This window comes from Palaemon carinicauda, chromosome 36 (assembly GCF_036898095.1).
Source record: "Palaemon carinicauda isolate YSFRI2023 chromosome 36, ASM3689809v2, whole genome shotgun sequence".
Taxonomy (NCBI): Eukaryota; Metazoa; Arthropoda; class Malacostraca; order Decapoda; family Palaemonidae; genus Palaemon; species Palaemon carinicauda.
In genome coordinates this window covers 16,891,016-16,915,633 of record NC_090760.1, presented here as the reverse complement: position 1 = coordinate 16,915,633, position 24,618 = coordinate 16,891,016, and the positions used below count along the sequence as shown (strand labels likewise).

General features: G+C 41.7%; 1 protein-coding gene across 1 annotated transcript; it reads left to right on the top strand.

Moving 5' to 3' along the window:
• The first annotated feature begins 10,540 nt into the window (after positions 1–10,540).
• Positions 10,541–21,490, top strand: LOC137628392 (uncharacterized). The gene is made up of 5 exons (XM_068359543.1): positions 10,541–10,674; positions 19,153–19,407; positions 20,037–20,159; positions 20,572–20,652; positions 21,362–21,490. Exons 1-5 carry the CDS (start codon positions 10,596–10,598, stop codon positions 21,463–21,465), a joined length of 642 nt encoding a protein of 213 aa, XP_068215644.1. The 5' UTR covers positions 10,541–10,595; the 3' UTR covers positions 21,466–21,490.
• Positions 21,491–24,618: the final 3,128 nt, after the last annotated feature.

Here is a 24,618-nt window from a genome sequence, read left to right as displayed (position 1 = left end):
GTCTAGCCCTCCCTGTTTCTGGGTTGGGTTAGAGAGGGGCTTGGGCGCTGATCATTTGTAATATGGTCAGTCTCTTGGGGCATTGTCCTGCTTGATAGGGGAATATCACTGTCCCTTGCCTCCGCCATTCATGAGCGCCCTTTAAACTTCTAAACTGGATAAAGATGTGTAGAGAAGATTAGGAGGAAGCATTTCATAGAATGTGGATGTGTAAGGAAGGTTTAACTGGGTAAAGAGAAGCAGACAATAGCAAGAATAAAAGAGTAGGAATTAACTAGATGCTAATGTTTTGGGGAAGAATGGAAGAATTTAATTGGATATGAATACGTAAGAAACAATGTGTTGGGAAGAACAGAAGAATTTCATTGAATGGAAATTAGTTAAGAAGTAAGGAAGGATTTAATTAGATGCAAATGCGGTGGGCAAATTTGAATATTTAATTGCATGTAGGAGTGTAAAGAAAGATGATATCATTTAATGAAGTGTAATTGTTTTCGGAATAATTGAATGCAAGATGAGCACTTAGAGAGAGAGAGAGAGAGAGAGAGAGAGAGAGAGAGAGAGAGAGAGAGAGAGAGAGATTATTCCTATAATACACAAATATTGATAAGGCAGCAAAAAAAAAAAAAAAAAAAAGATATACAGAGTTCCATTAGATTGCACCTTGTGATTTTCCCAAGAAATTTAATCTTTATAGACCCCAATCTCTCACCTGTAATAACAAGAATGACTTACTGCACTTTAAATGTTCAGTGGTCACTTTCCTCTTGGTAAGGGTAGAAGAGATTCTTTAGCTATGGTAAGCAGCTCTTCTAGAAGGGCACTTCAAAATCAAACCATTGTTCTCAAGTCTTGGGTAGTGCCATAGCCTCTGTACCATGATCTTCCATTGTCTTGGGGTAGAGTTCTCTTGTTTGAGGGTACACTAAGACACACTATTCTATCTTATTTCTTTTCCTATTGTTTTGTTAAAGTTTTTATAGTTTAAATAGGAGATATTTATTTTAATGTTGTTACTCTTCTTAGAATATTTTATTTTTCCTTGTTTCCTTTCCTCGCTAGGCTATTTTTCCTGTTGGAGCCCCTGGGCTTATAGCATCCTGCTTTTCCAACTAGGGTTGTAGATTAGCAAGTAGTAGTAATGATAATAATAATAATAATAATAATAATAATAATAATAATAATAATAATAATAATACCGAATTTAAAATCAATTATGTAGCCTCATTCAAATATATAACGATTGTGAATTTGAATTCCATAATTTTAAATAATTTAAAGACAAGTAGTTATAATTACTTATAAATGTGAATAAGAATCTAAAAGAGATATGCTTTAAATTTTGATGATTATATAATTTAGAATTTGTAATGGATATAATTTATAATTTCATTGGATCTGAATTAAAATCTATTGTGATTCTATACGCGATACGAGTTTGATATTTTTAATTGGCCATGAAATAGAAATTATAACAAATATAAATTATATGTTGTTATGAGTGAGAATTTTAATCTAGAATAAATTTGAATTACTGTTCAAAAGAATATGTCAGCTAAAAATAAGTAGGCTATATTCTAATATAATTATGAATTGTATGTTTTAATGAATATAAACTCATATTTATAATGAATATGAATTCAAATTTCCAATGTATATTCCATAATTTCTACAATTAACTAAAATAAGATTTCGGCTCAATACATTCTAAGGGTTGAAGAGACTCTTTAGCTAGGGTAAGCAGCTCTTCTAGGAGTTGGACACTCCCAAATCAAACCATTATTCTCTAGTCTTGGGTAGTGCCATTGCCTCTGTACCATGGTCTTCCACTGTCTTGGGTTAGAGTTCTCTTGCTTGAGGATACAATCGAGCACAATATTCTACCTTATTTCCCTCGCTCTTGTTTTTTTCAAGTTTTTATAGTTTATATATAAAAGATTTATTTTAATGGTACTGTTCTTAAAATGTTTTATTAGCTCATTTCCTTTCCTTGTTGGGCTAGTTTCCCTGTTGGAGCCCTTGGACTTATAGCATCTTGTTTTTCCAACTCAGGTTGTATATTTGTAAGTAATAATAATAATAATAATAATAATAATAATAATAATAATAATAATGTATCCTGTATCAGCGGCGACTAACTGAACCATCTTATTATTTGTCTTACAGACGTAAATAAAACAAACATGAAAAACAATAGATCGTGTTTTTAAATTCTAATGTGACTCAACCCTTCCATACTTTGATTACGACTGTTGTGATTTTCACTAGTTTATTAAATCTGCCCGATGTACTGGGCGGATCGCAAGGCCTTGAAGAGGCAAGATTCCCAAAACTTTCCAGGAGTTAACTAAAATACGGCGATAAAATTTACAATTTTATTACAAAAATAAACTCTGATAAAGACAAACAACATTCTTAAGCATTCACAAGACTTACTGAAAAACAAGACTGACCCTAGGTAATGTAGCATGTGCTCTTCAAGCACAAAGTCCACACCGGACTCATTAACAAACTGAAAATAGTGCCTATTCGAATTCAATACACAACGAATCACACACCAAATATCCCTATTCTTATTTAACTCAGGATTCAGATCCCCAATCACAAGGATCTCTACACTAAACTGCGATATAAAAACTAAACGTCTTGCACACAAACTTCTACTACAACCAACCTGGTACACAAGGTAGAGAGGAGAGATAACAATTAGAAGGGACTTACTTCGGTTGGGGACGTTGGATCAAAGAGAACGAGCTAGCCTTGCAACCTCCGACGTCACCTTTTTGGCGCAATTTGTCATGAACCTAAATTTCTAGATTGGATTTTTTTATCATGTTACAATAGAATGACGTTATTTTTCCTAATCTTAAATTACCAGCAATTGATTTTATTAGTCTCAGTGCCTTCCTACCAGGCGGTTTCCCTTTTTGGCTCTAAACGTTCACGTCTGGAACTACATTCATTCGCCCGCGAGTTTCTCCTCTCCCTCCAATTTGACGTAGTCGTAGGTGGAGTCAAATGGCGGGAACTTCGATTGATCGGGTCGAAATTCACGACATCCTCCACGCCCCAAAATAAGGAGCGATGAAACGTCGGTCAATTGGATGGAGCTAGACTCGGGGTGAGGGGAGTGGCTTACTCCAAGACTCTGTTAGGCTCGCTGCGTAGCGCTCCGCAACGACTCGAACAGAGTACGCACAATATACAACAGCAATGTTACCCCGGGGTAATAAACACAATCAATAATATACAGTCATACAACAGATCAAATTAGGCAATGGGCCTAGCAATTCTAAAGCACTCGTATAATACACATAAGGAACAGCAGAAATAAGTGATAATGTACACACATTTTACAGAATTCAAATGGCAAGCAATTAGGCAATGGGCCTAAAACAATTCAAGAAATAGCAGAAATGCAAACATAACAATTCAATGTGCAAAGACAATTAGGCAATGGGCCTAAGACAATTCAAGAAATGGCAGAAATGCAAACATAACAATTCAAGGGCAAAGACAATTAGGCAATGGGCCTAAGACAATTCAAGAAATGGCAGAAATACATACATGACAATTCAAATTCAGTCTGTCTCAACTCACAATAATCGAGACTTCTATAGCGCTGCTACATGCAGGCTGTTACTTAATGGAGTACAAGAGGGAGGGGTTGGTTCTGTGCAACGCTCGGTCTGTACGCAAGAGAGACCATCCCGTCCCCGTTCTCCACCCCTAAGCACTTCCAACCTCCGCAGATTCACGCACACCTCACAAACTCCACCCTCCCTACCTTCCAGATAGGACACGCCCCCTTTTCACTTACAGTTTACAGCTACTTTTTATATATCGTCACCTTTCAGCAGACAGTCCATTAGTTCTCGCTGTTTCACGGCAGCCCTTCTCAATGGGCGTGCAGAACGTCTTTGTGCGTTCGTCTGCTCTGATTCAGTTTCATTTTCATTTTCACTTCTTTCACTAACTGCATAGTTCTCACCTTCCTCGTCGTTGTCGTCCGTTTCTGTGGCTGGTTGTTGAGTTGTCGTAGCTGTTGCCATACCCTGGTCGTTCCCAGACGTCTCCGCTATCCCTGGCATTCCGGCTGTCGAACTGTACGCACCCTCTTCTCCGTCATCGCCGTCGTCTCCTTCATGATCATCCTCAGAGGGGGCTATTTCTAGGGGAACCAGGTGGCTGACAGCTCGCAGCGATTCGACACCCTCAAACAACACTTTCGCCGAGCGTACGACTCCGTTGTCGTCAGGATACGTCTCCACGACACGTCCCAGAGGCCAAGTCGCTCTCTTCTTATTGTCCTGCTTAACTAGCACGATGTCTCCGGGGTGCAGCTTGGAGGGTTCCCCGGGCCGACAGTCGTGCCGGGCTCTCAAGGCACTCAAGTATTCCCTTCTCCAGCGTTCCCTAAAAGCTTTGAGTGAATCTGTCAATCTTACGTAACGATCACGTAGCTTCCGAGAGGTGAAGGTTGCGTTGAGATGGTCGTCCGGTAAGATCGGGGCCATGAGGTGGACTTGGTGTCCTCTTATCAAATGGGAGGGGGTGAGGACTTCATCCTCGCGCTTGTCACCGCTGTACATAAGCGGTCGATTATTCACCACTGCTTCTGCTTCTTTCACGAGGGTTAGCACGTGGGCGTCCGGCAGGTACTTCTTTCCGAGGGCTATCTGGAGGGTCCGTTTCGTTACTCCTATCAAACGCTCGAAGAACCCACCTTTCCAAGGTGCACGGGGCGTCTGAAACCTCCACTTTATGCCAGTTTTCCTCAGGAACTGCTGGACTTCATCCTCTTCATAAAGTCCCTGCAGGAGGTGGCTGGCAGCCTTGAAGGTTTGATGGTTATCGGACATGATGAGCTGTGGGGCACCGTGGGTGGCGCTAAACCGTCTAAGTGCCAACACGAATTCTTCTGCTTCCAAAGAGGGACAGAAGTCAAGGTACACGGCTCTGCTGGCCATGCAAGTTACGATAAGTATATACCCGGGCCGTGTCTCCGTGTGAATTGCTGCTGTGTGGTCCACTCCGACCGCCGTGAACGGTTTTGTGAGGGTGATCCTCTCCTTTGGCAGGGGGGGTGGTGGTGGCTGTCTCGTTAGAGGCTGGAAGGCCAGCTTGCATTCAGGGAATTGCCGCACGGTTCGCTTCGCAATGGAACGTAGACCCGCCACCCAACATTTCTGTCGAAAGATACCTATTAGAGTATTCACCCCACAATGCAAATGTAACTGATGTAAATAATTTAGATACATCCTAACCAAATGCCCTTTGGCTGGCAAGAGAATTAAATGATCAGTTTCTCCTACATGGGACACTCGTCCCCTGGTGCAGATGAGATTATCTACCAAAACTAAATTCAATTGTCTAGCAAAATTAGCAACTTCACGAGGGGGTCTGACTCCGCCCTCTAAGTAGGCATAAACAGTAGGCAAATAATGTTTTTGCTCTAATTTTACAACAATACTGAACGGATGCCGTTCTATCTTAGCAAACTTTAAAACTAGTCTGGCTACTCGTAACAAGAATTGGAACCCTACTTCCCTTTTCAGGACGTCCCAAATCTCGCCTGGGGGGGTAGGACACATCTCCTCCCTCAACTCCTGCACCGCCGCTACTACGTGAGTTTGATGTAGTAGATCTTCCTCCTCGCAAGGAACAGGCTCTCCCGTGGTCCTGAGGAATTCTGGACCGTTCCTCCACAGGGGGTTAGCATGCAATTGTTGAGCCGTTGCGCCTCGGGATAGGATATCGGCAGGGTTCTGCTGACTAGGGACATGGTTCAGACTGAAACTACAAACCTGCTGAATAAAATTAATTTCCGCTACTCTGTTAGAAACAAACACATTTTTATTAGACCTGGCATCGGGCGATGCTACCCATGCCAACGTTACTTTGCTGTCGGTCCACATTACTATTTCCCGTGGCTCGATCAGATCCTTGAGCGTTCTTGCTAGTCTGCTGCCTAACAACAAGGCCAGCAACTCTAGCTTAGGGATCGTCAGCTTGCTCATTCCTTTCGGAGTGATCCGGGTTTTACTCGTTACCAGACTTACCCGATTGCATTCGTCCCTAGTATATGCTACTGCTCCATATGCCTTACTGCTGGCATCGGTGAACACATGAAGTTGTAAGCCTCTTTTTCCTATTGATCTTTGAAAGGTGATGTCGCTCACCGCTTTCAAATCATTCAACAATTCACTTGCCTCTTTAGCCCTCTCTTTTCCTAAAACATCATCCCAACCTACATTATCCTCCCATAGTTGTTGAAGGAAAAGCTTTCCCCTTACAAATAATGGGCTTATCAAACCTATCGGATCATATATGGAGACTAACAGGGAAAGTACCCTACGCTTCGTGGGCACCCATCCCTCCCCCAACTCACAGATCCTTTTGCTTTCTTTCACACACAATCTGTCCACGTCCCGGGCCCATCGCAGCCCGAGCACGTTCACACTCACAGGCTCACTCCACTGTTTCTCGCTATCGAAGGCCAAGTGATTGCTGGCCCACCCTTCTAAGGGCATACCCGCCCTTTTTAAGATGTTATGAACAGACTCATGCTCTTGCCTCATATGTTCTATATCTTCAAACGTGGCCAGATAATTATCGACATAAAAAGATTTTACTAAATCTGGGCGCCCTTCCTCTTTAAAATGACAATTTAATATTTGCTGTAGCAAAAATGGACTAGCTGTGATGCCGAACACCACGACTCTAAAGGCGAAGGTAAGCGCTCGACCAGCTGCCTTGCGCCACAGAAATCGTGTGTATTTGGCATCACGAGGATCTAACAAAACACGATGGAATGCTTTACTTATGTCGGCTAACATGGCATATCGATTCAACCTAAACCTTATAATTAAACTATATGCTACTTCTACCAAATTGGGCCCAGGTAAAAGACATTCATTCAAGGACTTGCAACCTTGTGACTTGGCAGAGGCATTGAACACGATTCTAAGGGGGGTGGTACGGCTGTCTTTCTTAACACCAAAGTGTGGCATGTAAGGCATGTAATAACCTTCCACTACGGGATTTTTCACTTCTGATATAAAACCTGCTTCGAGATACTTATCTATCACTCCCTGATATTGTTCAAGATATTCCCTATCCTTTCTGAATTTTGTCTGCAACGACTCCAACTGCGCCACAGCGTTACGATAATTTGTTTCTGGCCTAGCATCCGACCCGAATGGTAGGCTAACCTGATACCCCTCAGGTTTTCTTACAACGCTTTGCGATACCTTTCGCACGGCCTCGGCCTCGCGAACAGTGTATTGCTCAGATGGGGCGATGCCAACACGGTCTAATCGCCACCACTCATCTACATCATACAGATATGGCTCGTCCGTGATTCTGCACACTCGCAACGTTCTTACTTGTTCGACCTTTTCCCCTTGGAACAGCCACTGTGGCACCTTCCCGTACGGGGACATACCATTATGCGTTAAGAAAAGATTTATCCCATCTACTTTTTCTACACCTATGACAAAATAGCTAAAATAATCAGCCCCAACTAAAATGTGAACGTTCTTCATGGTATCTGATTGGTTTGCTGGATCGGCTAACGTGACTCCCTTGGTCAACAGATGCTGTCTGACCTTTACATAACCCACGTTATGTATCGGGACGTCCACGTGTTCGTGTGCCACCAACTTCATACGCACGATTCTTTTCCCCATTTCAACCCTGCAACTTACTACATCGTATTGTCCGCTTATTTCCTCGGAACCAAACGGAGCTATATTCAAGGATACTCTTCCTACCACCGGTAGGCCTAATTGACGGGCAATTTTTGCAGAGATGAAGCTCCTCTGGCTTCCTGAGTCGAGAAATAGGCGGACTCGCTTACTACCTTGCCTTTGTTGAATACCTGCCATGGCTGTTGGCAAGATAGTGCATGGGAGGTCCACATCAGACCTCTGCGCGATCTTTGCGCTCGTGCACGGCTTAGATTCTACTTTAACCTTAGACGGACGGGGGGCATTTTGGTTCTGTGCAGGCGTCGCATTTACTACGGGGCGGGACGTTGTTGATTGACTATTACTATGACTAGGGATTGATTGCGGTCTACCCGCGTCGCAAATCGCAGTGTGGTGCTTAGCATTACAGTTTCTACAGGAATTTGATATGGGACATTTATCGCTACGATGGCCTGATTTCGTGCAATTAAAACAAAGACCCCTTTTTAATAAAATGCGACGTCTAGCAGCTACGTCTGTCACTTGGCGACATCCGTGAGGCGGATGCCGTTCGCTACAAAATGGGCAGGAATTATGGTGGATGGGATGGGTTTTCGGTCTTACACTACTGTCTGGTCTTTTGTCACTCTCAAGACTGTCGCCTCTCTGCAATGCATCGTCTTCTAACATTCTTACTATGAAATCTATTGCCTCAAAAAACTCGTCCAACGTATAGTCGCATTTCCTCAAATGCTCTACCACTTTGCGGTATAGTTTTCCCTCTGACAGTTTTTGATTAATGAGGCTCATGACCATGCCCTGGCCTAAGTCATTGGTACTAAGTCTTTTGATTTGCTCAATAATGATGGTCAACTCAAAACGGAACCTTTTTAGTTCTACTGGGTTTAGTGACGGCACAAAGATGTTTGCTAACTTGCGGTGCAGAATCACGAGTGTTTGGTGCACGTTGCCATACTGCTTATCTAATAGGTCTAATGCTACACTATAGTTCGCGGCGGTTACACTCAGAGATTTGATAATCCTAAGCGGCTCTTTGCCCAACGTCCCCAATAAATACGTGAATTTAGACACTTCGTCTAAATCAGCTCTTCGATCCACGTGGATCGTGAATAGTTCACGGTACGATGCGTACTCTTGCACTTCCCCTTCAAACGTGGGGAGAGGCAGCGGCTTCAACCTGGGGAGGGCAACATTCCCCGTTGAAGGGCCTTTCACTTTATCTATTCTATTGTACAATAGAGTGGAAGCGCGTGTCGCTTCACCTAACATATGCCTAATTCGGGCTTCGATACTAGACTCTAATTTAACTCTCTGGTTTTTGTATAGCTCTTTAAGCTGTCGGACCTCTGCCTGCAACTCCGTTACCAAATTCTGGTAAACGGACTCGGAGTAAGTCTCTATCAGCGCCCTTTGCGTTTCGCTAAGTAAATCCTCCAGTAGGCCCATCGACGCCTCGATATGCACGATCGTGGACACAGCCATCTTAATTACTTTACTTTACGTTTGGGGGGTTTGGGCAAGGCAAGGAAAAAAGGATAATTTAACGTTAAGAAGGGACTCAAAGAACTGACCCACGTGGGCGATCGCACATCGGGACGTAGAGGACCTTAATTGTTCGTCTCTCTCTCTCTCTCTCTCTCTCTCTCTCTCTCTCTCTCTCTCAAAAGCTCATATTTTAAATTAGTCCTGTCCGGCTCTGGGAAGCGCTTGCGATCCGGTTCGAAGGACCAAATGTTGTGATTTTCACCAGTTTATTAAATCTGCCCGATGTACTGGGCGGATCGCAAGGCCTTGAAGAGGCAAGATTCCCAAAACTTTCCAGGAGTTAACTAAAATACGGCGATAAAATTTACAATTTTATTACAAAAATAAACTCTGATAAAGACAAACAACATTCTTAAGCATTCACAAGACTTACTGAAAAACAAGACTGACCCTAGGTAATGTAGCATGTGCTCTTCAAGCACAAAGTCCACACCGGACTCATTAACAAACTGAAAATAGTGCCAATTCGAATTCAATACACAACGAATCACACACCAAATATCCCTATTCTTATTTAACTCAGGATTCAGATCCCCAATCACAAGGATTTCTACACTAAACTGCGATATAAAAACTAAACGTCTTGCACACAAACTTCTACTACAACCAACCTGGTACACAAGGTAGAGAGGAGAGATAACAATTAGAAGGGACTTACTTCGGTTGGGGACGTTGGATCAAAGAGAACGAACTAGCCTTGCAACCTCCGACGTCACCTTTTTGGCGCAATTTGTCATGAACCTAAATTTCTAGATTGGATTTTTTTATCATGTTACAATAGAATGACGTTATTTTTCCTAATCTTAAATTACCAGCAATTGATTTTATTAGTCTCAGTGCCTTCCTACCAGGCGGTTTCCCTTTTTGGCTCTAAACGTTCACGTCTGGAACTACATTCATTCGCCCGCGAGTTTCTCCTCTCCCTCCAATTTGACGTAGTCGTAGGTGGAGTCAAATGGCGGGAACTTCGATTGATCGGGTCGAAATTCCCGACAACGACAGCAACAGTTCCGCTACAACATGGGCCTTCTTGTGTTGCTCATTGCAACTGCATTACTCAGCGGATGTTTTGCAGACGGAGAATTCAAGGACCAGACTCCCTTGCAAAATGAATTAGGTACGGACTCCAGTCTCTATCTTTAGGTTAAGAAATCTGTTTCTCAGCGTTCAAGTGCTTCTATTGTTAAGTTCCCTAAATATTACTTTCTCATTTCATCTCTATATTTAATTTGCTTAATTTACCGTGACCTGAAACTTTTTCATCTCTGAATATTTCCAGGGAATAGTCTATTTGACCAATGTCCGACAGAGGATGCTAGCTTCCCATACGGTAGCTGCATGCTTCAGCAGGAGTGTGACTTCATTGGAGGAGTGGTTTCCGGGTCTTGCGCTGAAGGATTGGGGTCCTGCTGTATAGGTAAAAATGTACAATTGATCTATTTTTTATGTATATGCAAAAAAAAAAAAATTGATCGTTCCCATCCTCATCACAACAACAAAATAAACTAAGAGGAAATCGAAGATATTATTGGTTGATTGACTCTGTGGAGCTTCAAAAGTTCAAACTTGTTGCAAATGTTTTTTTTTTCATATTGTGGCGATTTATCACCGGTTTATACAAAATAGCCCGATGTACTGGGCAGATCACAAAGTCTGAGGGAAAAGCTACTCAAAACCATCGGGGGAGTAATTAGAATATGGGCATCTTTAACAAATTTTATTACAAAAATAATCTAATACGTAGGAAACATGAAAAATTAAACTTTACTTAACATTCGAGCACATGTGACTGAAAAAAAACTATGTCCACTTCGGACTCAAGATAACAACAAATTAATTAATCGTTCATAAAGTTACCTCGATAAAATCCTTATCGAGACCCCTAGACGTGCTTTACACAATACCAATGATCCCCTGGCACAAGGATCGACAAAATATCAACAGATAAAAAACATTACTACAACTATCTAGACCTACACGGAAACCGACCTGGGTACAATAGGCGTGGGGAGAGAGAACAATTGGAAGGGACTTACTGTTGTTGGGGACGTTGGATCAAACAGGACGAGCTAGCCTTGCAACCTCCGACGTCACCTTTTTGGCGCAATTTGTCCTGAACCTAAATTTCCAGATTGGATTTTTTTATCATGTTACAACAGAATGACGTTATTTTTCCTAATCTTAAATTACCAGCAATTGATTTTATTAGTCTCAGTGCCTTCCTACCAGGCGGTTTCCCTTTTTGGCTTTAAACGTTCACGTCTGGAACTACATTCATTCGCCCGCGAGTTTTCTCCTCTCCCTCCAATTTGACGTAGTCGTAGGTGGAGTCAAATGGCGGGAATTTCGATTGATCGGGTCGAAATTCCCGACATCCTCCACGCCCCAAAATAAGGAGCGATGAAACGTCGGTCAATTGGATGGAGCTAGACTCGGGGTGAGGGGAGTGGCTTACTCCGAGACTCTGTTAGGCTCGCTGCGTAGCGCTCCGCAACGACTCGAACAGAGTACGCACAATATACAACAGCAATGTTACCCCGGGGTAATAAACTCAATCAATAATATACAGTCATACAACAGATCAAATTAGGCAATGGGCCTAGCAATTCTAAAGCACTCGTGTAATACACATAGGGAACAGCAGAAATAAGTGATAATGTACACAAATTTTACAGAATTCAAATGGCAAGCAATTAGGCAATGGGCCTAAAACAAACAGAAAATGGCAATGGCAATGCATACAATTCAAGCTCTAAGGCAATTAGGCAATTGGGCCTAAGACAATTCAAGAAATAGCAGAAATGCAAACATAACAATTCAAGTGCAAAGACAATTAGGCAATGGGCCTAAGACAATTCAAGAAATGGCAGAAATGCAAACATAATAATTCAAGTGCAAAGACAATTAGGCAATGGGCCTAAGACAATTCAAGAAATGGCAGAAATACATACATGACAATTCAAATTCAGTCTGTCTCAACTCACAATAATCGAGACTTCTATAGCGCTGCTACATGCAGGCTGTTACTTAATGGAGTACAAGAGGGAGGGGTTGGTTCTGTGCAACGCTCGGTCTGTACGCACGAGAGACCATCCCGTCCCCGTTCTCCACCCCTAAGCACTTCCAACCTCCGCAGATTCACGCACACCTCACAAACTCCACCCTCCCTACCTTCCAGATAGGACACGCCCCCTTTTCCCTTACAGTTTACAGCTACTTTTTATATATCGTCACTTTTCAGCAGACAGTCCATTAGTTCTCGCTGTTTCGCGGCAGCCCTTCTCAATGGGCGTGCAGAACGTCTTTGTGCGTTCGTCTGCTCTGATTCAGTTTCATTTTCATTTTCACTTCTTTCACTAACTGCATAGTTCTCACCTTCCTCGTCGTTGTCGTCCGTTCCTGTGGCTGGTTGTTGAGTTGTCGTAGCTGTTGCCATACCCTGGTCGTTCCCAGACGTCTCCGCTATCCCTGGCATTCCGGCTGTCGAACTGTACGCACCCTCTTCTCCGTCATCGCCGTCGTCTCCTTCATGATCATCCTCAGAGGGGGCTATTTCTAGGGGAACCAGGTGGCTGACAGCTCGCAGCGATTCGACACCCTCAAACAACACTTTCGCCGAGCGTACGACTCCGTTGTCGTCAGGATACGTCTCCACGACACGTCCCAGAGGCCAAGTCGCTCTCTTCTTATTGTCCTGCTTAACTAGCACGATGTCTCCGGGGTGCAGCTTGGAGGGTTCCCCGGGCCGACTGTCGTGCCGGGCTCTCAAGGCACTCAAGTATTCCCTTCTCCAGCGTTCCCTAAAGGCTTTGAGTGAATCTGTCAATCTTACGTAACGATCACGTAGCTTCCGAGAGGTGAAGGTCGCGTTGAGATGGTCGTCCGGTAAGATCGGGGCCATGAGGTGGACTTGGTGTCCTCTTATCAAATGGGAGGGGGTGAGGACTTCATCCTCGCGCTCGTCACCGCTGTACATAAGCGGTCGATTATTCACCACCGCTTCTGCTTCTTTCACGAGGGTTAGCACGTGGGCGTCCGGCAGGTACTTCTTTCCGAGGGCTATCTGGAGGGTCCGTTTCGTTACTCCTATCAAACGCTCGAAAAACCCACCTTTCCAAGGTGCACGGGGCGTCTGAAACCGCCACTTTATGCCAGTTTTCCTCAGGAACTGCTGGACTTCATCCTCTTCATAAAGTCCCTGCAGGAGGTGGCTGGCAGCCTTGAAGGTTTGATGGTTATCGGACATGATGAGCTGTGGGGCACCGTGGGTGGCACTAAACCGTCTAAGTGCCAACACGAATTCTTCTGCTTCCAAAGAGGGACAGAAGTCAAGGTACACGGCTCTGCTGGCCATGCAAGTTACGATAATTATATATCCTGGCCGTGTCTCCGTGTGTATTGCTGCTGTGTGGTCCACTCCGACCGCCGTGAACGGTTTTGTAAGGGTGATCCTTTCCTTTGGCAGGGGGGGTGGTGGTGGCTGTCTCGTTAGAGGCTGGAAGGCTAGCTTGCATTCAGGGCATTGCCGCACGGTTCGCTTCGCAATGGAACGTAGACCCGCCACCCAACATTTCTGTCGAAAGATACCTATTAGAGTATTCACCCCACAATGCAAATGTATCTGATGTAAATAATTTAAATACATCCTAACCAAATGCCCTTTGGCTGGCAAGAGAATTAAATGATCAGTTTCTCCTACATGGGACACTCGTCCCCTGGTGCAGATGAGATTATCTACCAAAACTAAATTCAATTGTCTAGCAAAATTAGCAACTTCACGAGGGGGTCTGACTCCGCCCTCTAAGTAGGCATAAACAGTAGGCAAATAATATTTTTGCTCTAATTTTACAACAATACTGAACGGATGCCGTTCTATCTTAGCAAACTTTAAAACTAGTCTGGCTACTCGTAACAAGAATTGGAACCCTACTTCCCTTTTCAGGACGTCCCAAATCTCGCCTGGGGGGGTAGGACACATCTCTTCCCTCAACTCCTGCACCGCCGCTACTACGTGAGTTTGATGTAGTAGATCTTCCTCCTCGCAAGGAACAGGCTTTCCCGTGGTCCTGAGGAATTCTGGACCGTTCCTCCACAGGGGGTTAGCTTGCAATTGTTGAGCCGTTGCGCCTCGGGATAGGATATCGGCAGGGTTCTGCTGACTAGGGACATGGTTCAGACTGAAACTACAAACCTGCTGAATAAAATTAATTTCCGCCACTCTGTTAGAAACAAACACATTTTTATTAGACCTGGCATCGGGCGATGCTACCCATGCCAACGTTACCTTACTGTCGGTCCACATTACTATTTCCCGTGGCTCGATCAGATCCTTGAGCGTTCTTGCTAGTCTGCTGCCTAACAACAAGGCCAGCAACTCTAGCTTAGGGATCGTCAGCTTGCTCATCCCTTTCGGAGTGATCCGGGTTTTACTCGTTACCAGACTTACCCGATTGCATTCGTCCCTAGTATATGCTACTGCTCCATATGCCTTACTGCTGGCATCGGTGAACACATGAAGTTGTAAGCCTTTTTTTCCTATTGATCTTTGAAAGGTGATGTCGCTCACCGCTTTCAAATCATTCAACAATTCACTTGCCTCTTTAGCCCTCTCTTTTCCTAAAACATCATCCCAACCTACATTATCCTCCCATAGTTGTTGAAGGAAAAGCTTTCCCCTTACAAATAATGGGCTTATCAAACCTATCGGATCATATATGGAGACTAATAGGGAAAGTACCCTACGCTTCGTGGGCACCCATCCCTCCCCCAACTCACAGATCCTTTTGCTTTCTTTCACACACAAACTGTCCACGTCCCGGGCCCATCGCAGCCCGAGCACGTTCACACTCACAGGCTCACTCCACTGTTTCTCGCTATCGAAGGCCAAGTGATTGCTGGCCCACCCTTCTAAGGGCATACCCGCCCCTTTTAAGATGTTATGTACAGACTCATGCTCTCGCCTCATATGTTCTATATCTTCAAACGTGGCCAGATAATTATCGACATAAAAGGATTTTACTAAATCTGGGCGCCCTTCCTCTTTAAAATGACAATTTAATATTTGCTGTAGCAAAAATGGACTAGCTGTGATGCCGAACACCACGACTCTAAAGGCGAAGGTAAGCGCTCGACCAGCTGCCTTGCGCCACAGAAATCGTGTGTATTTGGCATCACGAGGATCTAACAAAACACGATGGAATGCTTTACTTATGTCGGCTAACATGGCATATCGATTCAACCTAAACCTTATAATTAAACTATATGCTACTTCTACCAAATTGGGCCCAGGTAAAAGACATTCATTCAAGGACTTGCAACCTTGTGACTTGGCAGAGGCATTGAACACGATTCTAAGGGGGGTGGTACGGCTGTCTTTCTTAACACCAAAGTGTGGCATGTAATAACCTTCCACTACGGGATTTTTCACTTCTGATATAAAACCTGCTTCGAGATACTTATCTATCACTCCCTGATATTGTTCAAGATATTCCCTATCCTTTCTGAATTTTGTCTGCAACGACTCCAACTGCGCCACAGCGTTACGATAATTTGTTTCTGGCCTAGCATCCGACCCGAATGGTAGGCTAACCTGATATCCCTCAGGTTTTCTTACAACGCTTTGCGATACCTTTCGCACGGCCTCGGCCTCGCGAACAGTGTATTGCTCAGATGGGGCGATGCCAACACGGTCTAATCGCCACCACTCATCTACATCATACAGATATGGCTCGTCCGTGATTCTGCACACTCTCAACGTTCTTACTTGTTCGACCTTTTCCCCTTGGAACAGCCACTGTGGCACCTTCCCGTACGGGGACATACCATTATGCGTTAAGAAAAGATTTATCCCATCTACTTTTTCTACACCTATGACAAAATAGCTAAAATAATCAGCCCCAACTAATATGTGAACGTTCTTCATGGTATCTGATTGGTTTGCTGGATCGGCTAACGTGACTCCCTTGGTCAACAGATGCTGTCTGACTTTTACATAACCCACGTTATGTATCGGGACGTCCACGTGTTCGTGTGCCACCAACTTCATACGCACGATTCTTTTCCCCATTTCAACCCTGCAACTTACTACATCGCATTGTCCGCTTATTTCCTCGGAACCAAACGGAGCTATATTCAAGGATACTCTTCCTACCACCGGTAGGCCTAATTGACGGGCAATTTTTGCAGAGATGAAGCTCCTCTGGCTTCCTGAGTCGAGAAATAGGCGGACTCGCTTACTACCTTGCCTTTGTTGAATACCTGCCATGGCTGTTGGCAAGATAGTGCATGGGAGGTCCACATCAGACCTCTGCGCGATCTTTGCGCTCGTGCACGGCTTAGATTCTACTTTAACCTTAGACGGACGGGGGGCATTTTGGTTCTGTGCAGGCGTCGCATTTACTACGGGGCGGGACGTTGTTGATTGACTATTACTATGACTAGGGATTGATTGCGGTCTACCCGCGTCGCAAATCGCAGTGTGGTGCTTAGCATTACAGTTTCTACAGGAATTTGATACGGGACATTTATCGCTACGATGGCCTGATTTCGTGCAATTAAAACAAAGACCCCTTTTTAATAAAATGCGACGTCTAGCAGCTACGTCTGTCACTTGGCGACATCCGTGAGGCGGATGCCGTTCGCTACAAAATGGGCAGGAATTATGGTGGATGGGATGGGTTTTCGGTCTTACACTACTGTCTGGTCTTTTGTCACTCTCAAGACTGTCGCCTCTCTGCAATGCATCGTCTTCTAACATTCTTACTATGAAATCTATTGCCTCAAAAAACTCGTCCAACGTATAGTCGCATTTCCTTAAGTGCTCTACCACTTTGCGGTATAGTTTTCCCTCCGAGAGTTTTTGATTAATGAGGCTCATGACCATGCCCTGGCCTAAGTCATTGGTACTAAGTCTTTTGATTTGTTCAATAATGATGGTCAACTCAAAACGGAACCTTTTTAGTTCTACTGGGTTTAGTGACGGCACAAAGATGTTTGCTAATTTGCGGTGCAGAATCACGAGTGTCTGGTGCACGTTGCCATACTGCTTATCTAATAGGTCTAATGCTACACTATAGTTCGCGGCGGTTACACTTAGAGATTTGATGATCCTAAGCGGCTCTTTGCCCAACGTCCCCAATAAATATGTGAATTTAGACACTTCGTCTAAATCAGCTCTTCGATCCACGTGGATCGTGAATAGTTCACGGTACGATGCGTACTCTTGCACTTCCCCTTCAAACGTGGGGAGAGGCAGCGGCTTCAACCTGGGGAGGGCAACATTCCCCGTTGAAGGGCCTTTCACTTTATCTATTCTATTGTACAATAGAGTGGAAGCACGTGTCGCTTCACCTAACATATGCCTAATTCGGGCTTCGAAACTAGTTTCTAGCTTAACGCGCTGGCTCTTGTATAGCTCTTTAAGCTGTCGGACCTCTGCCTGCAACTCCGTTACCAAATTCTGGTAAACGGACTCGGAGTAAGTCTCTATCAGCGCCCTTTGCATTTCGCTTAGTAAATCCTCCAGTAGGCCCATCGACGCCTCGATATGCACGATCGTGGACACAGCCATCTTAATTACTTTACTTTACGTTTGGGGGGTTTGGGCAAGGCAAGGAAAAAAGGATAATTTAACGTTAAGAAGGGACTCAAAGAACTGACCCACGTGGGCGATCGCACATCGGGACGTAGATGAACCTTTGATTGTTCCTTCTCTCCCACCCTTAAAAGCACATACTTTAATTAGTCCCGTCCGGCTCTGGGAAGCACTTGTGATCCGGTTCGAAGGACCAAAATGTGGCGATTTATCACCGGTTTATACAAAATAGCCCGATGTACTGGGCAGATCACAAAGTCTGAGGGACAAGCTACTCAAAACCATCGGGGGAGTAATTAGAATATGGGCATCTTTAACAAATTTTATTACAAAAATAATCTAATACGTAGGAAACATGAAAAATTAAACTTTACTTAACATTCGAGCACATGTGACTGAAAAAAAACTATGTCCACTTCGGACTCAAGATAACAACAAATTAATTAATCGTTCATAAAGTTACCTCGATAAAATCCTTATCGAGACCCCTAGACGTGCTTTACACAATACCAATGATCCCCTGGCACAAGGATCGACAAAATATCAACAGATAAAAAACATTACTACAACTATCAAGACCTACACGGAAACCGACCTGGGTACAATAGGCGTGGGGAGAGAGAACAATTGGAAGGGACTTACTGTGGTTGGGGACGTTGGATCAAAGAGGACGAGCTAGCCTTGCAACCTCCGACGTCACCTTTTTGGCGCAATTTGTCCTGAACCTAAATTTCCAGATTGGATTTTTTTATCATGTTACAACAGAATGACGTTATTTTTCCTAATCTTAAATTACCAGCAATTGATTTTATTAGTCTCAGTGCCTTCCTACCAGGCGGTTTCCCTTTTTGGCTTTAAACGTTCACGTCTGGAACTACATTCATTCGCCCGCGAGTTTTCTCCTCTCCCTCCAATTTGACGTAGTCGTAGGTGGAGTCAAATGGCGGGAATTTCGATTGATCGGGTCGAAATTCCCGACACATATGTTGAGCAGACTGACATAAGTCTCTCTTCATAGTTTGTATATGAAAGATCTATTCTAATGTTGTTACTCTATTTAAACTATGTTATTTCAATTACTACTTACTTCTGTTGTAGTTTATTTATCTCCTTATTTCCTTCCCTCACTGGGCTATTTTTCCTTGGTGTCTTCGGGCTTATATTATCCTGCTATTCCAACTAGGGTTGTAGCTTAGCTAGTAACAACAACAACAACAACAACAACAACAACAACACCAACAATAATAATAATAATAATAATAATAATAATAATGATAATAATTCCATTTCTTTCGATATCAGTCAAGAAGAGCTGCGGTGATTCAACAACCTTCAACAATACGTATTTTGTTAACCCTGGTGAGGGCGACATTGGCAAATGCTCGCTCACCATCCACAGGATGAAGGACGAGATTTGCCAGATTCGCCTCGACTTCCTGGAACTCCATCTTTCCCAACCGGACTGGAATGGCCACTGCAATGATGACTTCTTGGTCGTGACAGGCGAAATGGACACCTTCGTCCCTATCTTGTGTGGCCATAATGATGGCCAGCATAGTAAGCGATGACTATTTTTTTGCGAATGATGTAAATGGAAGTATATAGTTTTGTTTATCCGGCTGTCTTTCTATCAGTTTGATTGAGATTTAGGATGTTCTTAGTGTTTCCCTGAACAGGAAAAAGGCAAAATTTTACCTACCATATTTTCATGTAATAAAAACTATCAGATAAAACTAATCTGCAATCAGGAAATGTAGTCTATGGTTGTGGTGGCCTATTAGAAACGTCCTTGCCTGGCGATAACAGGACCGGGGTTCAACCACCGCTCCAACTCGATAGTTTCTTGTAGTGTCAGTAACCTCACCATCTCTGTGAACTAAGGATGGAGAGTTTATACATCTACCTGCTGAGTCATCAGCAGCCATTCCCTGGCCCTCCCTGGTCCTAGCTTGGGTGGAGAGAGAGTTTGCTTGGGAGCTGATCATAATATGTCAGTCTCTAAGGCACTGTCACTGTCCCTTGCCTCTGGCATTCGTGAGTGGCCAGTAAACTATGTTCAACATATCCAAGGTCTGTAATTCTAAGCTCACATGACATTACTCCTAAATTGTACCTTAATTTAGGTTAACTATTGATCATTTTTTTTTTTCTTTTTTTTGACAAGTGTTACAATTGCTTACCCGCAGTGTACGTAGAAGTTGTACCTGATGGTGGAGCACTGGAGACAGTCATCGACTCTGCGCTGCCATCTAGTAGCCGTTCATGGAGAATCCAGGCAACACAAATTGGCTGTGACTCCAGATATTTAGGTAAGAAAAGATTTATTAACTTTGAATAACCAACACAACAGGGTGTTCTGGAAGATCTGAAGAGTTAGGAACATGAGAAATGATGTATTAATCTTTGGTATGGGTAAAAAAAAATTAAATAAAAAAGTTAAAGTTATTCACATAACATTACTTTTAGGGAATATCGTGTTTGAAGTGATCAATATCCTCTGAATATTAATATTGAAGTCGAAGGTAATCGACAAGCTGACGTCACATGACAACCTACATGGTAAACTTTACCCGTGCATCTGTCAAGGAGAAATATAAGTAATTTCATTTGAAGTTTGACAGCGAGCCGTTAAAAATACCACTGAGTGTAATCTATAGTACCAACTGTAAAATGTAAACTATAAGTTTTGTATTCTTTAACCACTCGTATGTTTACTTACAGCCCCTAGTGGATGTTTGCAGTACTACACTGAGTCAGTTGGGAACGTTAAGAGCTTCAACTTCTTACCTGAATCATTAAAAGGTAAACTTCAATATATATATATATATATATATATATATATATATATATATATATATATATATATATATATATATATATATATATATATATATATATATATATATATATATATATATAGGCTATATTATATATATATATATATATATATATATATATATATATATATATATATATATATATATATGTGTGTGTGTGTGTGTGTGTGTGTGCGTGTGTGTTTTGTGTGAAATTAAATACATAGCAGTAAAAAAAACTTGCTTGTAGTTGAGAGTGCTTTAAGGTGGTTTGGCCATGTGGAAAAAATAGAAAACAATAGATAGGGTGTGAAAGGTCTTGGAATGCAGTAAGCCTTCAAACTCAAGAGGGAAGAGTGAAATTGTATATATATATATATATATATATATATATATATATATATATATATATATATATATATATATATAATCTTTTCACACTAAGGGGCACCCACTTGGAAACGACAATCCCCACAAATTGTCCAAACTGCCATGTGGTAGTTAGGAAAATGGGAGGGGATGGGAGGGGTTGACTATTTATGAGTGCATACCTATCTACATATTTAGCCGTCATTTTTTTTACGAGTTGCATACACTAGTAATACTAATAATATTGAGAAGATGAAGAAAAAAAAAAGAATTTTGAGCATACTCTAACAGCACTTATCAATTTTTATTACCTTTTTTTTCACCAGATACTGCAACTTCTCAGATCGCCAACCACAACTATGGAGTCTGCGTGAAAAGAATGCCTGGGTATTGTGGGATCATTTGGGAGAGAGACTACACTACAAACTAAAGTTTTACCGTCACATCGTCCGTAGATGTAATATTTCCTGATCTTCTAGGTATGTCAGACATTTATCCAGTTAAGTTTATCAGATGCATGTACGTACTATACAGAGTAATCTTATGTAAATAGTATATATATATATATATATATATATATATATATATATATATATATATATATATATATATATATATAGAGAGAGAGAGAGAGAGAGAGAGAGAGAGAGAGAGAGAGAGAGAGAGAGAGAGAGAGAGAAGTTGTAAATCATTACAAATTTTAATTTTGATTTCCTCGCCTCTGAAAAATACAGCAAATCTATGATGAAAATATTTCCATCTTCTTCACTATTTACATAAGATTACTCTGTATTACCAGGTTTCCCTGGTTGGTATAAATGCATAAAAATTTAAGTTCCTTCCCAAAATTCATAGGATTCCCCATTTTTTTTATCTTTTATAATAAAGATACAATTACATTTTATATATTTAAATTATCTATGTAATTATTCTATTAAAATATAGTTATGGACTTATATAATATTTTACGCATTCCAATGACGTATCCTAGATAGACCTAGCTGTTCTGGAGAGAGTTGACTATAAAAATTACATTGATTTTAATATAAATCAAAATAAACAAATCAAAATCAACATTTATAGTTTGAAAATTCCTTTGTTACATACTTACATATATTGCTTGTATACCAGCATTTAATATACGTCCCTTGTGATTCTAATTCCTTCTTCATAATTCAGGTACTCCTAGTGCTTGTTCAACCGGAGACGCTTGCACGTCTGACTATGTGATTATACCAGGAGGCTTCTCAGAATTCTTCCAACCTGAGCAAAAACGACAGATTTTGTGGTCTGGGATTTCCTCTGAGCGTGACAAGTAGGTTTTGTTTTTAACTTTGTTTCTTTAGCAGTGAACCATGCATGGTGCTTAATACTCTTGACTTGAGACGCTGTAAAGATTCCGGGCGAAATAAGCCCCACCCCCGATGATGTCATAGCCAATCACATTGTCTCCCACGTTAGCAGCGGTCACAATACATCCCTTTACAGATTCCAAACTATACTAACTTATCATCACTTTAAGGGGATGTGTTGTGATCGCTGTTAATGCGGGAGACAATATGATTGGCTATGATGCCTTCAGGGGTGGAGCTTATTTTAGCAGGAATCTCTGCGGCGACTTTAGTACCATCCATTCCACATGCAATTGATATTTGTAATGTTAGTACTATGGACTTTTAGTACTGTTGACTACAATATTTTATTTCATTCTTAGTTAATATTCTTTGTTGTTTGAAATCGACTGACCCTTGTACTTATACATGGACTTTTGTATATAAGAAACCTAGAATTCTATAGTATTTTATAAGCATTGGTAGTATTCCAGTCTTTGATAGCCTGCACTCAAAGTTATAACTCTATACATTTAGACTAGTTTCTTGTATTACTGCCCAATTTTCACAACTCTCATGTTATTTAAAGTTTTTGAACGTCTTTTGGCAAAACGTCTTAATAGCTTTGCTGAAGGTGATCATCTGTTCCCTAGTTTGCTATTTGGCTTTCGTAAAGGCCTTGGAGCATGTGATGCCCTTCTTACAATTGTAGTCACGAAGTTCGTATGATTGGCCTTGATTTTAAAGCTGCCTTTGAAGGTGTAAATCATGAGGCCCTTGTTTTTAGACTCAAACAGTTGGGAGTGGGTGGATCTTTTCTTAGCATCATTATTGAATTTTTATGTAATAGATCACAAACAGTTGCTGTTGATTGGCATCATAGGGAGTTTATTAATGTGATATCTGGTGTTCCTCAGGGTAGTGTTCTTGGCCCATTACTTTTCATACTATATACACGATATGTGGTTTGGCCTAGAAAATGAGCTTGTTGCATATGCAGATGAAGCTACTCTCTTTGCATCAATTCCATCTCCTGAATGTAGATCTTGGGTTAGTGAATTGCTTAATAGAGATCTAGCTAAAATTAGTGCATGGTGCAAATTATGGGGCATTTAGTTGAATCCTAACAAAACTCAAAGTATGATTGAAAGTAGATCAAGGACAGTTGCTCCTCAAAATTCGAATCTCAACATTGATAATGTTTCTTTAACTCTGTCTGACTCTTTTGAAAATCTAGGTGTGATTCTCGGAAGCAAATTTGCTTTCGGGAAACACATTAGGTCTGTGTCTTCTTCCATTGCACAAATAATTGGCTTATTGAGAAAGTCTTGTAAGATTTTTGGTTATTAATCTATTCTGAAGAAGTGTTTTAATTCTTTCATTCCACCTTGTTTTGAGTATTGTTCTCCTGTCTGGGCTTCAGCTGCTGATTCTCATCTTAATTTGTTGGACAAGAATTTACAGTCTATAAAATTTCTTATTCCTGATGTAGATTTTTAATCTTTGGCACCGTCGTTCAATTAGTTCGTTATGCATGTTGCATAGAATTTTTTCACAATTCTGTCCATCCTTTACATTCATATCTTCCGGTACAGTACCATCCTGTTCGTAATTCTAATAGCCATGCCTTCTACATCATAAAGCTCAATACTACACAGTATTCTAGAACTTTTATTCCAGCTGTGACGAAGTTGTGGAATGATCTTCCTAATCGGGTAGTTGAATAGGAAGAATTTCAAAAGTTCAAACTTGCAGGAAATGTCATCATGTTAAACACGCTGACATAGGCCTCTTTTAATAGTTTATATATGAAAGATCTGTTTTCATGCTGATACAGTTCTTAAAATATTTCATTCTAATTGTTAATTAATTTTCCTTTAGTTGATATATTTCCTTATTTCCTTTCTTCACTGGGATAATTTTCCATGCTGGAGTCCTTGGGCTTATAGCATCCTAATTTTCCAACCAGGGTTGTAGCTTAGCTAATAATAATAATAATAATAATAATAATAATAATAATAATAATAATAATAATAATGTGGACCGTGGTACCCTATTTGATAATAACAACAACAACAACAACAACAACAACAATGATAATAAGAGCCCAGTCTTTGCATCGTCTGTGAAAATAGAAAATATCCATCAAATTCTGGCAGAAAACCAGCTAATAGGCACATCGTTCAACACTTAGCAGCAGATAGATTTAAATAGGTGTCATTTTCCATTAATGCTCTAACCAATAATCTCAA